Consider the following 17,005-nt stretch of genomic DNA (forward strand, 5'->3'; position numbering starts at 1 on the left):
GGTCACTTTCACAAGCGTTCTTTAGACCCACCATGACAAAGCAGCTGTCGCCACCCAGGCAACGGCTCATCTCATTGGCTGAGAATAACTTTGTTGACACGCAGAGCCCACCCACATGTAAGCAACTCAGAATTTATGAAAGACCACAAACAGCTGAGATGTCTATTTAATGGCAATTCTATGGATGATCTATTCTCATAAAACAAGTATGCATTTGGGAGAGAATTGTCCCAAGTGCACCTCAATCCATGAAAACATTTAGACATATTAACAAAAGTTTGACAGGAATCAAAGATCTGCTCAGTACAAAGGTATTCCATATTTAATAACTGCACTCGTAGTCAAGACCTCAAATGTATAAAATATTTTAACCACATAATTAAATAGATCATATCTCCATGACTTTACCATTCTCCTCCTACTGTGCTTTAAAACCAAGGAGAAGGGAAAGTGCCGTACACTGTAGCTCTTTGTGTGTGAGAGAGAGACAAAGAGAGACTTCATTTCTGTTATTCCCAGTGTGTGAGGTCACTTCATTTCTGTTATTCCCAGTGTGTGAGGTCACTTCATTTCTGTTATTCCCAGTGTGTGAGGTCACTTCATTTCTGTTATTCCCAGTGTGTGAGGTCACTTTGTTTATTTCTGCATCTCGATCTCTTTACGAAGCTCTATCAGATACTGATGATCCTTTCCATGAGCCACCTCCATTATGGCCATCGCCTGGACGCACACACACACACAAAGAGAAGAGTTTAACAGTCTGCTATGTCTTTCACTCAAATTGACAGATTCAATAGAAGCATATATTTTCGTATCTCTCACTACATGTTATAACAAGTAACCGCTATGGAAATGGAACTAACAGGCTTCTAGTAATGTTACCTTCTTCAGGGCGTCGATGCCCGATAACTTTCTCTCCAGGCCCAGGTACAGACGGCCCAACTTCAGATACATGGAGGCCACATTCATGGAGTAGGGAGGGTACAGTATGCTAGAGAGGTCAAGAAAAGGTATATGGTTACTATCAGCTGACCTAGACAGGTAAGAATCATCACTGTACAAATCTGGGGAGATAAACATTACAGCTATACTGTATCAATTTGACAGGTGAGGAAACGGATCATAACCTGAAGGGTTTTAGGTGAATATGGATCAGTTTCTGTAGGGTTCCAGGTGTATGTATGGATCAGTCCTTCAAGGGTTCTAGGTGTATGTATGAATCAGTACTTGAAGGGTTCTAGGTGTATGTATGGATCAGTCCCTGAAGGGTTCTAAGTGTATGGATCAGTACCTGTAGGGTTCTAGGTGTATGTATGGATCAGTCCCTGAAGGGTTCTATGTGTATTTATGGATCAGTACCTGAAGGGTTCTAGGTGTATGTATGGATCAGTACCTGTAGGGTTCTATGTGTATGTATGATCAGTACCTGAAGGGTTCTAGGTGTAAGTATTGATTATTCCCTGAAGGGTTCTATGTGTATGTATGGATCAATACCTGTAGGGTTCTATGTGTAAGCATTGATTATTCCCTGTAGGGTTCTATGTGTATGTATGGATCAGTCCCTGAAGGGGTCTATGTGTATGTATGGATCAGTCCCTGAAGGGTTCTATGTGTATGTATGGAGCAGTACCTGTAGGGTTCTATGTGTATGTATGGATCAGTCCCTGAAGGGTTCTATGTGTATGTATGGATCAGTCCCTGAAGGGTTCTATGTGTATGTATGGATCAGTCCCTGGAAGGTTCTATGTGTATGTATGGATCAGTACCTGAAGGGTTCTATGTGTATGTATGGATCAGTACCTGTAGGGTTCTATGTGTATGTATGGATCAGTCCCTGGAGGGTTCTATGTGTATGTATGGATCAGTACCTGAAGGGTTCTATGTGTATGTATGGATCAGTACCTGTAGGGTTCTATGTGTATGTATGGATCAGTACCTGAAGGGTTCTATGTGTATGTATGGATCAGTACCTGTAGGATTTGAGGACCTTCTCTCCATAACGGATGGCTTCGTCCCAATCCCCCATGTAGAGACACACTCCCATGGCCTGGTACATCATGTGCAGCATGTACACGTTGGAGTCCTCAAACACCTCACCCATCTTGTCCAGGCTCAGCTGGCACATCTCCATCAGCTCTCCAGGGGGTGCTCAAGAGTCAAGGTCAAGACTGAATTTACAGAATCAGGAACTAAGCCAGTGAGACTGTAAGCCAATTTAGCCAACTTCTACGCTGTAGATATTTGAGCTGTTGGGCAGAAATTAAAACCTATAATATAAGACACTTATTTGCATCTCTAAACTCGTCCACTTTAGCCTAGGTTGAGAGGCTACATGGAGAGAAGGATATTTTTCAGATATTTTTCTGCTATTTGTTTGGCAGAACGGAACTCTTTGATGGTGTTCCTAGCGTAGCGCATCATGCTACTGATCTCCTCCGGTCCTGGAGGCTTGTTCCTCTTACGCACCTTCAGCTTCAACTTGTCCTAAAACAATTAACATTTGGGTGACGTATCCCTTTAAAATCTGAATTATTCAAATATGAATATTCAAGATTTAGGAAGTAACTGATGATCATACATAGGCCTCTTACTTTAGATTTGGTTTTACACTCTTTGCAGTCGCAGGTGAAATAGTACGCGTCTCTCAACCTCTCGTTTCTGTCTGCTGTAGGGTAGAGGAGGTCTATGTAGCTGGTGAACACCTGGGAACACACACACAATACATGTATAAACATTCACCATTTAAGTTACTATTCATACAAGTCGTATATTGAGATCAGTGAGATCCATTTCATATCGGCTCAGCTTTTTTGATCACCAGTCCTCAGAACAGGTTTTAAAATAACCCCACAAAGCTATTTAATCAGCTGCTGCTGTGTCTGCTCCTTCTCTCCTCCCTCCCTTCATCTTCTAAGACCCCACTAAGCCACACACTCCACTATCTACAGTGTGTTCCTCAAAAGCCCCCTTGCCAAGATGAGAGACACAGACTAGACTACTGCAAGCCACCTATGACCTAACTTCCTGTCACCTGCCTACATCCAACCCCGGTCATGACAAGGTTCATTCCCACTATGCACTTCTCTGACTCAGCAGTGTACTAGCAATTCAATACATGACACTGTTGCCCACTTCTACCTGCACCTTCCCTTAACCCCTCAATACTCTCCCCCTTCCTACCTGAAACATTGAACCTTGACACCAACCCACCACTGCCTTCCAACAGCTGTCCCCATCCTTACCTCTTCCCCAGGGGTCATGTCCTGCACAGCCCGGACCTCGGCCACATTCCCCTTGTACGTCACTATGACGTTTGGACAGCAGCTGTGGTTTACCAGGGCCACACTGAGAGAGAGAGAAAATGAGATAGATGGGGGGTGAGCATGGGAACAAAGAGGGAGAGAAATGGGAAATAAATGGGAGACAGAGAGAAGGGGGAAAATACGGAAAAGGGGTGCTAATAACATCGCCATAGGAATGACATAAACACTCCCAGAGGGAACAACTTCATCATAACTGTTTACATGTATTTTTGTTGTGTTAACATTCACTATATAGACTATACTGAGGTCACAGAGTCCTCTTTTGGTTAGCGGTCTAGTTTACCCAGATGCAAATAAAAAAAACTATCTCATAGCTAGCCAGCTGTGCCATGGCACTGGCCCACTCATCAAAGGGAGTGGGATATTATTTCTTCCAATACCTTAAGAGTAAGCGCTTAGCTGTTGTGGTGGCCAGGATAAGCCATCTCTTTTCAAAGGAAACATACAGTAGGCCTCTCTTAAATGTGTCGGGCCCTAAATAGTGAGCTAGGCATGGGCCTATGGAGAGAACGGAGGACTGAAAAGAACTACCACAGGCTGAGTGGGCAAATACAGACACTTCACTACACACTCACTATCCAAGGAGATTTACAATCAAACAGCCTGTGTGTGTGTGACACCATTTACAAATTACCCACCACCACAGAAGGGATAGTTTCCTTTTTATGCTGGTCTAGGATTAGCTTTCCTTTGTCTGTGTGTGTGTGTGTGTGTGTGTGTGTGTGTGTGTGTGTGTGTGTGTGTGTGTGTGTGTGTGTGTGTGTGTGTGTGTGTGTGTGTGTGTGTGTATTCTTACTCAGGGTAGACTGCTGAGCCCATTTTCGACAACTCCTCATCCTCCACTGTGAAGCCATTACAATTGACCTGGAAGACAGAACAGGAAGGAGTCCCAGAATGGGTACAGACCTACAATAAGACAGAAACTAGAGGGACACTGAGGTGATACGAAAGACAATAGTTTTTCTTTGTAATTAAAACTGCAGAGAAAATGTGAGTGTGTGTTTGTGTGCGTGTGTGTTTTACCTGTGAGAAAAGTGTGAGGAGGGCTGTTTTGCTGGGGAAGTCCAGGTTTTTGGAGTAGAACTGGTGCAGGCTGGCTATGTCTCCCTCGTTCATCTCCCTCTTCTCATTGTCTACATCGTCTATGTCTGAGAGACACAATGAAGGAGAGAGAGAGAGAAACTCACTTAAAGATTGTGTAAAATATTACAAATGATGGTGTCTCCACAAACCTTATTGTCGAAGAGATGTCATATGAATAAAGTTGATCTAAACGTGTGCTGCTCTTCCTGCTGTGGACTCCCTGAGAGGGTCTTTCCTTCCATGCTAATCCTTGGACAGCTGCAAAGAGCTTCCAATCACGAGTCCTTCCCCCCACCATTCATATTTTTCACCTTTATTTAACTATGCAAGTCAGTTAAGAACAAATTCTTATTTTCAATGACGGCCTAGGAACAGTGGGTCAACTGCCTTGTTCAGGGCCAGAACGACAGTTTTTTACCTTGTCAGCTCGGGGATTCGATCTTGTAACCTTTCAGTTACAAGTCCAATGCTCTAATTAATTGTATGTTCAATGTATGTAAAGCTGCTGTGCTATCAGGATGAATGGATGTATTCTATAAGGGGGACATTCGTTGGGAGGCTCTGGTAAAGGCCTGGTAGAGGAGAGTGTCGGGTGACATTTCTCACTAATGTATAAATAGAGAGGGCCAGCTTGACAACACTATTCTGTCTGTCTCTCTGAAGACTAGGTTTGAAGATAAGCTGTTGTTCAAAAGCAATCAGTATTAGGGCCAAAACATGGATGAATGATAATTACACTAGATTACATTATACTGTATATACAGTATATGGTAGCGACCTTAACCCAACACCTAGCAACCTTCTCATTAGTTTTGGATCTCTTGGCGTAACAGCTAAGGGGTTGGGTTGACAGTCACTGGACCCGGATTCGGGTCCCGATCGGGGCTACACCCCGAATTTGCTACATATGGTGTAAGAAGTGAGTTAGCATGCATGAGGCCTTCAGCTAGGCGTGTACATGTGAGGTACCAAGTCCAAGAGGTACCAATGATAGTGTAATGAATTCGGAACCCCCCCGAATTCATTACGCTATCATTGTATCTTCTTTTACTTTGTGTCACGTTCAGTACCATGATGAAAGAGATGTATGTCTTTCACACAGAATGACAATAAGCAGACACAACACAATGGAACACTCAGTGTATTGACTCATTCTCTCTGTGGGTGTTTTGTTAGTACGTGATTCCAGCTCTCCAATCAGCAGCAGCTCCTCTGACGTACTCCTCTCTTTCTGGGCTTTCTGCAAAAACAGACAGAGACAGTTGCGTTAACACCCTCTGTCTGCCAAAATAAGCATCCCAAAACAACTAGCAGCACTAACAACACAGATACCATACAGACCTTAAACTTTTACTGCAGTGGGCTAAATCAGGATCACACAGAGTGTTTCTTGGTAGTCTTAAACAAATCTACTTTGAAACACCTCACACACACAGTTATGGGCTTAAAAAAGAAGACACCTGTACCATGTCAGATATAGAGTTGAAATGTATTACATTGAGTTTGCATCCCAATATGACACTTTATATACATCACAGAAGACTGAAACATAACAAAACCATTTGAAATAGAAAAAACTGATTTTGGCGTTTATTAATTATGAAATTAGGCAGCCGCTACTCTTCCTTGTGTCCGGAAAAATTAAGGCAGTTATACAATTTGAAAAATATTACAATAAATTCATTACAGAATTCACAACACACTAAGTGTGTGCCCTCAGGCCCATACTCCATACTCTATGTTGCTTCATAGTCCTTGCTGTTACATAAGATGTATTTTTATATTCTTTAAATCTGATTCTACTGCTTGTATTAGTTACCTGATGTGGAAAAGTTCCATGTAGTCATGGCTCTATCTAGTACTGTGCGCCTCCCATAGTCTGTTCTGGACTTGGGGACTGTGTGCTAGTCGTTTAAACAAAGCTCACTGCTTTCAACTAGAGGTCGACCGATTATGATTTTTCAATGCCGATACCGATACCGATTATTATAGGACAAAAAAGTCGATACCGATTAATCGGCCGATTTATGTAAAACAATTGTTTTTTTAAATATATATATATATCATACACACACACACATTTTTGTAATAATGACAATTGCAACAATACTGAATGAACAATGAACACTTTTATTTTAACTTAATATAATACATAAATACACACACACGCACACAGCTCTGAAGTGACAATGATACTGAAGAGTCTGCTTAGGAGACAAATACTCTCAACTGTTTGAATAAAAATAGAGTTTAAGTTACCTGTGATGAATGTTGAAAACAAAAACTTTAATTTCTATATGCAGGAAATCCTATTTTAATAATGGGCATGGTAAGAATTGACAACCAAAGTGCGAGTCATAATTCCCATGACACCTTCTAGCAAAATCTGAAAAGCGGTTCCTTCATTTATTCCATAGGATATTTTTAGATTCACTTAAAATAAGGTCTGTGTTTCGTGTAGGCTTACATCACCTTGCCAATGTTATAACTGTGTAGATATCCATAGGACAAGGTAACTCTGATCAATATTGGCTAAATATAAGCGAAGATAAAAAAAAATTGTAGAGTGGATTTATGAAAATCTGTTGACAAACGTTACCTTATCCTAGTGAGATTTACACGGGTATCAAAACGTTGAGGCGGTTTAAGCCTGCACGAAACACAGACCTTATTTGAAGTAGATCAAGACATTCTCTATGGAAGACATGAACGGTAAAATAACTAAGGAACCCCTTTCAAATTCAGCCGCAAGTTATTACAGGAATTATAACGCGTCGACTATTTCTCTCTAAACCATATACCTTTGACTAATCCGGAAACTATCACCTCGAAAACAAAACGTTTATTCCGTTCCGTATTTTATCTAACGGGTGGCATCCATGAGTCTAAATACTCCTGTTACATTGCACAACCTTCAATGTTGGCATAATTACGTAAAATTCTGGCAAATTAGTTCGCAAAGAGCCAGGCGGCCCAAACTGTTGCATATACCCTGACTCTGGGTGCAATGAACGCAAGAGAAATGACACAATTTCACCTGGTTAATATTGCCTGCTAACCTGGATTTCTTTTAGCTAAATATGCAGGTTTAAAAATATATACTTGTGTATTGATTTTAAGAAAGGCATTGATGTGTATGGTTAAGTACACATTGGAACAATGACAGTCATTGATTGATTGTTTTTTATAAGATAAGTTTAATGCTAGCTAGCAACTTACCTTAGCTTACTGCATTCGCTAACAGGCAGGCTCCTCGTGGAGTGCAATGTAATCAGGTGTTAGAGCATTGGACTAGTTAACTGTAAGGTTGCAAGATTGAATCCCCCGAGCTGACAAGGTTAAAAATCTGTCGTTCTGCCTCGTTCCTAGGCCGTCATTGAAAATAAGAATGTGTTCTTAACTGACTTGCCTAGTTAAATAAAGATTAAACAAAGGTGTAAAAAAATAAATAATAATAATAAAAAAATCGGCGCCCAAAAATACCGATTTCCGATTGTTATGAAAACTTGAAATCGGCCCCGATTAAGGCAGAACGTTCCTAGGCCGTCATTGAAAATAAGAATGTGTTCTTAACTGACTTGCCTAGTTAAATAAAGATTAAATATTTTTTGAAATCGCCGCCCAAAAATACCGATTTCCGATTGTTATGAAAACGTGAAATCGGCCCCGATTAATCGGCCATTCCGATTAATCGGTCGACCTCTACTTTCAACATGTCAATACCTCTCACAAATACCAGTAGTGATGAAGTAAATCTCTCCTCTACTTTGAGCCAAGAGAGATTGACATGCATATTACTAATGTTTGCTCTCTGTGTACATCCAAGGGCCAGCCGTGTTGCCCTGTTCTGAGCCATTTACAATTTCCCTAAGTCTCTCTTTGTGGCACCTGACCACACGACTGAACAGTAGTCCAGGTGCAACAAAACTAGAGCCTGTAGGACCTGCCTTGTTCCTATTTTAGCTAATGTTGTATCAATATGTTTTGACCATGACAGTTGGTCATGACAGTCACCTCAACTTTCTCAATTTCCACATTATTTATTACAAGATTTAGTTCAAGTTTAGGGTTAGTGAATGATTTGTCCCAAATACAATGCTTTAGGTTTTTGAAATATGTAGGGCTAATTTATTCCTTGCCATCCATTCTGAAACTAACTGCAGCTCTTTTTAAAGTGTTGCAATCATTTTAGTTGCTGTAGTAGCTGCCGTGTATAGTGTTGAGTCATCCGCATACATAGACAAAATGGCTTTACTCAAAGCCAGTGGCATGTCGTTATTAAAGATTGAAAAAAGTAAGGGGCCCAGCTGCCCTGGGGAATTCCTGATTCTACCTGGATTATGTTGGAGAGGCTTCCATTAAAGAACACCCTCTGTGTTCTGTTAGACAGGTAACTCTTTATCCACAATATAGCAGGGGGTGTAAAGTCATAACACATACGTTTTTCCAGCAGCAGACTATGATCGAAAAGGTCAAAAGCCGCACTGAAGTCTAACCAAACAGCCCCTAAAATATTTGTATTACCAATTTCTCTGAGCCAATCATCAGTCATTTGTGTAAGTGCTGTGTTTGGTGAATGTCCTTCCTTATAAGCGTGCTGAAAGTCTGTTGTCAATTTGTTTACTGTAAAATAACATTGTATCTGGTCAAACACTATTTTTTCCAAAACTTTACTAAGGATTGGTAACAGGCTGATTGGTCGACTATTTGAGCCAGTAAAGGGGGCTTTGCTTCCCTCCAGGTCTGAGGGCACACCCTTTCTAGTAGGCATAAATTGAAGATATGGCAAACAGGAGTGGCAATATCGTCCGTTCTTATCCTCAGTAATTTTCCATTCCATTCGTTGCTGGCATGTCATGCCTAAATTTGCTAATCTTGCCAATGAAAAAATCATTGAAGTAGTTGGCAATATCAGTTGGTTTTGTAATGAATGAGTCATCTGATTCAATGAAGGATGGAACTGAGATAGCCTTTTTTCACTAAATTTAATTGAAGGTGCTCCAAAGCTTTTTACTATCATTCTTTCATAGTGTAGTTTCTTCTTCTTTTTACTCAGTTTAGTCACATGATTTCTCAAATTGCAATATGCTTGCCAATCTTTTGTGTAGCCAGACTTATTTGTCATTCCTTTTGCCTCATCCTTCTCAGTCATACAATTTTTTTAATTCCTCATCAATCCATGTGGGATTTAACAGTTTTTACAGTCCTTTCCTTAATGTGTGCATGCTTATTAGTAATTGGGATAAGCAATTTCATAAATGTGTCAAGTGCAATGTCTGTTTACTCCTCATTACACACCACGGACTAACAAATATTGTTTACATCATCAACATAGGAATCACTACAAAACGTATTGTACGACCTCTTATACACTATATTTTGCCAGCCTTTGGAACTTTGGTTGTCCTAGATATGGCTACTATATTGTGATCACTACATCCGATGGATCTGGATACGTTACTGGTAGTGACTGTGGAATAGAGCTACTTCTCTCTCTCACCTGTTTGGCGATTATCCTAGCCACCAGTCGGACGGACTCAGATGGACACCATTTCTCCCCGTACGCTATCATGGCCCCGCACTCCAGCTTGTGCATGGCCCAATCCCCTTTCTGAGGAACACACACAGGAGCTATGTTTAAGAATGTTGGCCCACTAAAGGTGTCCATTTGATACCACAACTGTATAACTTGTGCTAGCCTCCACTCATACACCTTTTGATTGGATGGAGCGTGCTAAAGAGATAGACAGCATGCAACTCCACAGACTTTGGATCATATTACCCCCAACATATTTGCCCCTCTATTACAAGCTACCTCACCGTCTCCAATTACATTTACATTTTAGTCAATTAGTGGACACTCTTATCCATAGCGACTTGCATTCATCTTGAGATAGATAGGTGGGACAACCACATATCACAGTCATAGTAAGTACGGCAAAGTCAATGCTAGTTGGGGGGGTTGGGGGGGGATATTTAAGATACTCTGTGAAGAGGTAGGGTTTCAGACGTACACCCCCATTACTCATGCCCGACAGAAAATATCCCGACCACATTAACCCACAATTCGAAACAACCAGTCTTTAGGGATGACCCTAACCCAAACTATATGCTTTCCCCTAACCCTGCTGATATAGTATATCCTCTACCCTCTTACCTACCCACTCAAAACTAACTCCTCTACCCCAGCCCCATCCATGCCCTCAGCCATTCCTGGAACTATAGGCATTCTGCCTACAGGATATTAGTGACACATTATCTGCCCTCTAAAATAGAACACACAGGACTTCACATTCAGAACTGAGAGTATACAGTATACACACTGATGCTGGAAGATAATGCAATGTTAGGTACTTGTCTATGGCTGTATGCATGTATAGTACCAGTCATGAGTTTGGAGACACCTACTCATTCAAGGGATTTAGAAAAGTAGAAAAGTAGTGAAGATATCAATACTATGAAATAACACATATGGAATTATGTAGTAACCAAAAAACTATTAAATAAATCAAAATATATGTTATATTTGAGATTCTTTAAAGATTATTTTCCTTTGCCTTCATGACAGCTTTGCACACTACCTGGAATGCATTACAATTAACAGGTGTGCCTTGATAAAAGTTAATTTGTGGAATTTATTTCCTTCTTAATGCGTTTGAGCCAATCAGTTGTGTTGTGACAAGGTAGGGGTGGTATACAGAAGGTAGCCCTATTTGGTAAAAGACCAAGTCCATATTATGGCAAGAACAGCTCAAGCAAAGAGAAATGACAGTCCATCATTACTTTAAGACATGAAGCTCAGTCAATCCTGAAAATTTCAAGAACTTTGAAAGTTTCTTCAAGTGCAGTCACAAAAACCATCAAGTGCTATGATGAAACTGGCTCTCATGAGGACCGCCACAAGAAAGGAACACCCAAAGTTACCTCTGCTGCAGAGGATAAGTTCATTAGAGTTAACTGCACCTCAGATTGCAGCCCAAATAAATGCTTCACAAAGTTCAAGTAACAGACACATCTCAACATCAACTGTTCAGAGGAGACTGCGTGAATCAGGCCTTCATGGTCGAATTGCTGCAAAGAAACCACTACTAAAGGACACCAATAAGAAGAAGAAACTTGCTTGGGCCAAGAAACACGAGCAATGGACATTAGACCGATGGAAATCTTTTCTTTGGTCTGATGAGTCCAAACTTAAGATTTGTGGTTCCAACCGCCATGTCTTTGTGAGACGCAGAGTAGGTGAACGCATGTGTGGTTCCCACCGTGACGCATGGAGGAAGAGGTGTGATGGTTTGGGGGTGCTTTGCTGGTGACACCGTCTGTGATTTATTTAGAAGTCAAGTCACACTTAACCAGCATGGCTACCACAACATTCTGCAGTGATACGCCATCCCATCTGGTTTGCGCTTAGTGGGAGTATCATTTGTTTTTCAAAAGGGCAATGACCCAAAACACACCTCCAGGCTGTGTAAGGGCTGTTTGACCAAGAAGGAGAGTGATGGAGTGCTGCATCAGATGACCTGGCCTCCACAATCACCCAACCTCAACCAAATTGAGATGGTTTGGGATGAGTTGGACCACAGAGTGAAGGAAAAGCAGCCAACAAGTGTTCAGCATATGTGGGAACTCCTTCAAGACTGTTGGAAAAGCATTCCAGGTGAAGCTGGTTGAGAGAATGCCAAGAGTGTGCAAAGCTGTCATCAAGGCAGGGTGGCTACTTTGAAGAATCTAAAATCTAAAATATATTTTGATTTGTTTAACACTTTTTTGGTTACTACATAATTCCATGTGTTATTTCATAGTTTTGAGGTCTTCACTATTATTCTACAATGTAGTAAATAGTAAAAATAAAGAAAAACCCTTGAATGAGTAGGTGTGTCCAAACTTTGACTGATACTGTATGTACGTGCAATGTCATCACCACCATCATCATCATCATGTCTTACCTGACATTTCACATTGCAATACAACGCTTTTTTGCACTTCCCACATTTTGCCAAGCCCTCCTTCCTATGGATGACAAGACAATGGGTTAGTGGGGAATAAGTACTAAAATATCCATAGCTTCTAGTCACATTTTCACCTAATACTGTTACAAACAGGGCATCACAGCCAGGTAAATACTGCTTCACAGAGCACAGTGGTATGCTATCATGGCACAGTTTAGCAGCCACTACCAAACATAGTAAGGAGTCAATTCCATTTCAATTAACTTCCTTTATTGACTGAGTTGAAATGGGTTTGGCCCCAACCCTGAATATGGTTCCTGATGACCATGGCATACACAACTGCTGTAGATACACACACATGACATGTATGGCTGAGACATGACAGTCTGTAGTAGAGGTCGACCGATTAATCGGAATGGCCGATTAATCGGGGCCGATTTCAAGTTTTCATAACAATCGGAAATCGGTATTTTTGGGCGCCAATTTTTTTATTATTATAATAATTTTTTTACACCTTTGTTTAATCTTTATTTAACTAGGCAAGTCAGTTAAGAACACATTCTTATTTTCAATGACGGCCTAGGAACGAGGCAGAACGACAGATTTTTAACCTTGTCAGCTCGGGGGATCCAATCTTGCAACCTTACAGTTAACTAGTCCAATGCTCTAACACTGATTACATTGCACTCCACGAGGAGCCTGCCTGTTAGCGAATGCAGTAAGCTAAGGTAAATTGCTAGCTAGCATTAAACTTATCTTATAAAAAAACAATCAATCAATGACTGTCATTGCTCCAATGTGTACTTAACCATAAACATCAATGCCTTTCTTAAAATAAATACACAAGTATATATTTTTAAACCTGCATATTTAGCTAAAAGAAATCCAGGTTAGCAGGCAATATTAACCAGGTGAAATTGTGTCATTTCTCTTGCGTTCATTGCACGCAGAGTCAGGGTATATGCAACAGTTTGGGCCGCCTGGCTCTTTGCGAACTAATTTGCCAGAATTTTACGTAATTATGACATAACATTGAAGGTTGTGCAATGTAACAGGAATATTTAGACTCATGGATGCCACCCGTTAGATAAAATACGGAACGGAATAAACGTTTTGTTTTCGAGGTGATAGTTTCCGGATTAGTCAAAGGTATATGGTTTAGAGAGAAATAGTAGACGCGTTATAATTCCTGTAATAACTTGCGGCTGAACTTGAAAGGGGTTCCTTCGTTATTTTACCGTTCATGTCTTCCATAGAGAATGTCTTGATCTACTTCAAATAAGGTCTGTGTTTCATGCAGGCTTAAACCGCCTCGACGTTTTGATACCCGTGTAAATCTCACTAGGATAAGGTAACGTTTGTCAACAGATTTTCATAAATCCACTCTACAAAAAAAATGATCTTCGCTTATATTTAGCCAATATTGATCAGAGTTACCTTGTCCTATGGATATCTACACAGTTATAAAATTGGCAAGGTGGTGTAAGCCTACACGAAACACAGACCTTATTTTAAGTGAATCTAAAAATATCCTATGGAATAAATGAAGGAACCGCTTTTCAGATTTTGCTAGAAGGTGTCATGGGAATTATGACTTGCACTTTGGTCGTCAATTCTTACCATGCCCATTATTAAAATATGATTTCCTGCATATAGAAATTACAGTTTTTGTTTTCAACATTCATCACAGGTAACTTAAACTCTATTTTTATTCAAACAGTTGAGAGTATTTGTCTCCTAAGCAGACTCTTCAGTATCATTGTCACTTCAGAGTTGTGTGTGTGTATTTATGTATTATATTAAGTTAAAATAAAAGTGTTCATTGTTCATTCAGTATTGTTGCAATTGTCATTATTACAAAAATGTGTGTGTGTGTGTATGATATATATATATATTTAAAAACATTTTGTTTTATATAAATCGGCCGATTAATCGGTATCGGCTTTTTTTGTCCTCCAATAATCAGTATCGGCGTTGAAAAATCATAATCGGTCGACCTCTAGTCTGTAGTTAATAGTTGATCTTCACAGTCATATTTTGAGTGCCGGTTCAAAGAGAGAGAAAAAGGCAAGACAACTGGTGTCTTCATCACTGTGTGTTGTCAGTTTTACGGAACAACCCATTCCTCCTGAGGTGGGGGCAGGAGTTGTTAATGGCGTTTCTCCCATCGTAACCGAGGGGGACTGTAGCCTTTGAAACATTCTGGGGTATTAATAGATGTGCCCTTTGAGTTGGACCAGCTGCCATTTCAGACAAGAACAAGAACAGTAGAAAACTCCAAACAGGCCACTGATACTGCAGGGAGTCTATGGACCTGGGAGTCAAGACCTACCGTTGCAGTGGGTTGTAGGCTATCTAGTTCCTTTAGGGTTATGGCTAAAGACTGAACCATTGGTCTCAAGATGAAAGAACTGTACTAATCCCGCAGGTATTGTCTACAGACAAAAAAGGGGTTGCAACTTCCAAACGGTTGTTATATTACTCTCCTTTTTGACTAAAGAGCAGCATCATCAATCCATTAATTGCAGAATAGTGACAGACTACAATACAGCAATTAAAGCAGCTGGATATCTCAAATGTCTCATGTACGCCTTGAGAGAAGAGATTAAAAAAAAAAAAAAATTGCTACAGATGTAGGATCTTAATTTGATCACTCTTTTGTTGCTGATAATTTTTCTGCACAGCAGGAAATGCAAACTTGCAGTGTAGTCGAGGTTTAAAAAAGCTACTAAAGTTTGTAATTTAGACTTTAAAATATCAGACCTGATTTGCCCTAATAAAAAACTGATCAACCCCAAGAAAAAAATGTCCATTAATTATAATCTACACTACCGTTCAAAAGTTTGGGGTCACTTAGAAATGTCCTTGTTTTCCATGAAACATACATGAAATGAGTTGTAAAATGAATAAGACATATAGTCAAGACATTGACAAGGTTATAAATAATGATTTTTAATTGAAATAATAATTGTGTCCTTCAAACTTTGCTTTCGTCAAAGAATCTTACTCCATTTGCACACACTGTATATAGATTTGTTCTATTGTGTATCTATTGTGACTGTATGTTCGTTTATCCCATGTGAAACTCTGTGTTGTTTGTGTCGCACTGCTTTGCTTTATCTTGGCCAGGTTGCAGTTGTAAATGAGAACTTGTTCTCAACTGGCCTACCTGGTTAAAAAAATACTAATAATAAAAAAATCCTCCATTTGCAGCAATTACAGCCTTGCAGACCTTTGGCATTCTAGTTGTCAATTTGTTGAGGTAAGAGATTTCACCCCATGCTTCCTGAAGCACCTCCCACACGTTGGATTTGCTTGATGGGCACTTCTTACGTACCATAAGGTCAAGCAGCTCCCACAACAGCTTAATAGCGTTGAGATCCGGTGATTGTGCTGGCCACTCCATTACAGACAGAATACCAGCCGACTGCTTCTTCCCTAAATAGTTCTTGCATAGTTTAGAGCTGTGCTTTGGGTCATTGTCCTGTTGTAGGAGGAAATTGGCTCCAATTAAGCACAGTCCACAGGGTATGGCATGGCGTTGAAAAATGGAGTGATAGCCTTCCTTCTTCAAGATCCCTTTTACCATGTACAAATCTCCCACTTTACCACCACCAAAGCACCCCCAGACCATCACATTGCCTCCACCTTGCTTGACAGATGGCGTCAAGCACTCCTCCAGCATCTTTTCATTTTTTCTGCGTCTCACGAATGTTCTTCTTTCTGATCTGAACACCTCAAACTTAGATTCGTCTGTCCATAACACTTTTTTCCAATTTTCCTCTGTCCAGTTTCTGTGTTCTTTTGCCCATCTTAATCTGTTATTTTTATTGACCAGTCTGAGATATGGCTTTTTCTTTGCAACTCTGACTAGAAGGCCAGCATCCCGGAGTCGCCTATTCACTGTTGATGTTGAGACTAGACACTCTAATGTACTTGTCCTTCTGCTCTGTTGTGCACCGGGGCCTCCCACTCCGCTTTCTATTCTGGTTAGAGACAGTTCGCACTGTTCTGTGAAGGGAGGAGTATACAGCGTTGTACAAGCTCTTCAGTTTCTTGGCAATTTCTCGCCTTCATTTCTCAGAACAAGAATAAACTGATGAGTTTCAGAAGAAAGTTATTTGTTTCTGGCCATTTTGAGCCTGTAATCGAACCCACAAATGCTGATGCTCCAGATAATCAACTAGTCTAAAGAAGGCCAGTTTTATTGCTTCTTTAAATCAGAACAACAGTTTTCAGTTATGCTAACATAATTGCAAAAGGGTTTTCTAATGATCAATTAGCCTTTTAAGATGATAAACTTGGATTAGCTAACACAACGTGCCATTGGAACACAGGAGTGATGGTTGCTGATAATGGGCCTCTGTACACCTACGTAGATATTCCATTAAAAAATCTGCCGTTTCCAACTACAATAGTCATTTACAACATTAACAATGTCTACACTGTATTTCTGATCAATTTTATGTTATTTTAATGGACAAAGATGTGCTTTTCTTTCAAAAACAAGGACATTTCTAAGTGACCCTAAACTTTTGAACGGTAGTGTATATCCTCCTTGATAATATGCATTGACTTCCCATTCGCCAGTCTCTAATCAACTATCTGCACCTGTTCCGCCTGTTATGCAAAGCATGAGTGTCTTCTTAA

General features: G+C 40.3%; 1 protein-coding gene across 1 annotated transcript in view; it reads right to left on the minus strand.

The window, feature by feature from the left end:
- Positions 1-151: 151 nt before the first annotated feature.
- The window catches only part of LOC120019535 (N-lysine methyltransferase SMYD2-B-like), a 28,710-nt gene continuing 11,856 nt past the window's right edge, over positions 152-17,005 (minus strand). The window contains 11 exon segments of the mRNA XM_038962833.1: positions 152-720; positions 883-991; positions 1,971-2,136; positions 2,310-2,484; positions 2,592-2,702; positions 3,243-3,345; positions 4,120-4,187; positions 4,347-4,471; positions 5,586-5,646; positions 9,907-10,017; positions 12,353-12,416. Coding sequence (XP_038818761.1) covers positions 637-720; positions 883-991; positions 1,971-2,136; positions 2,310-2,484; positions 2,592-2,702; positions 3,243-3,345; positions 4,120-4,187; positions 4,347-4,471; positions 5,586-5,646; positions 9,907-10,017; positions 12,353-12,416 — 1,177 coding nt within the window. The 3' untranslated portion in view covers positions 152-636.

This window comes from Salvelinus namaycush, chromosome 24 (genome assembly GCF_016432855.1).
Source record: "Salvelinus namaycush isolate Seneca chromosome 24, SaNama_1.0, whole genome shotgun sequence".
Classification (NCBI taxonomy): domain Eukaryota; kingdom Metazoa; phylum Chordata; class Actinopteri; order Salmoniformes; family Salmonidae; genus Salvelinus; species Salvelinus namaycush.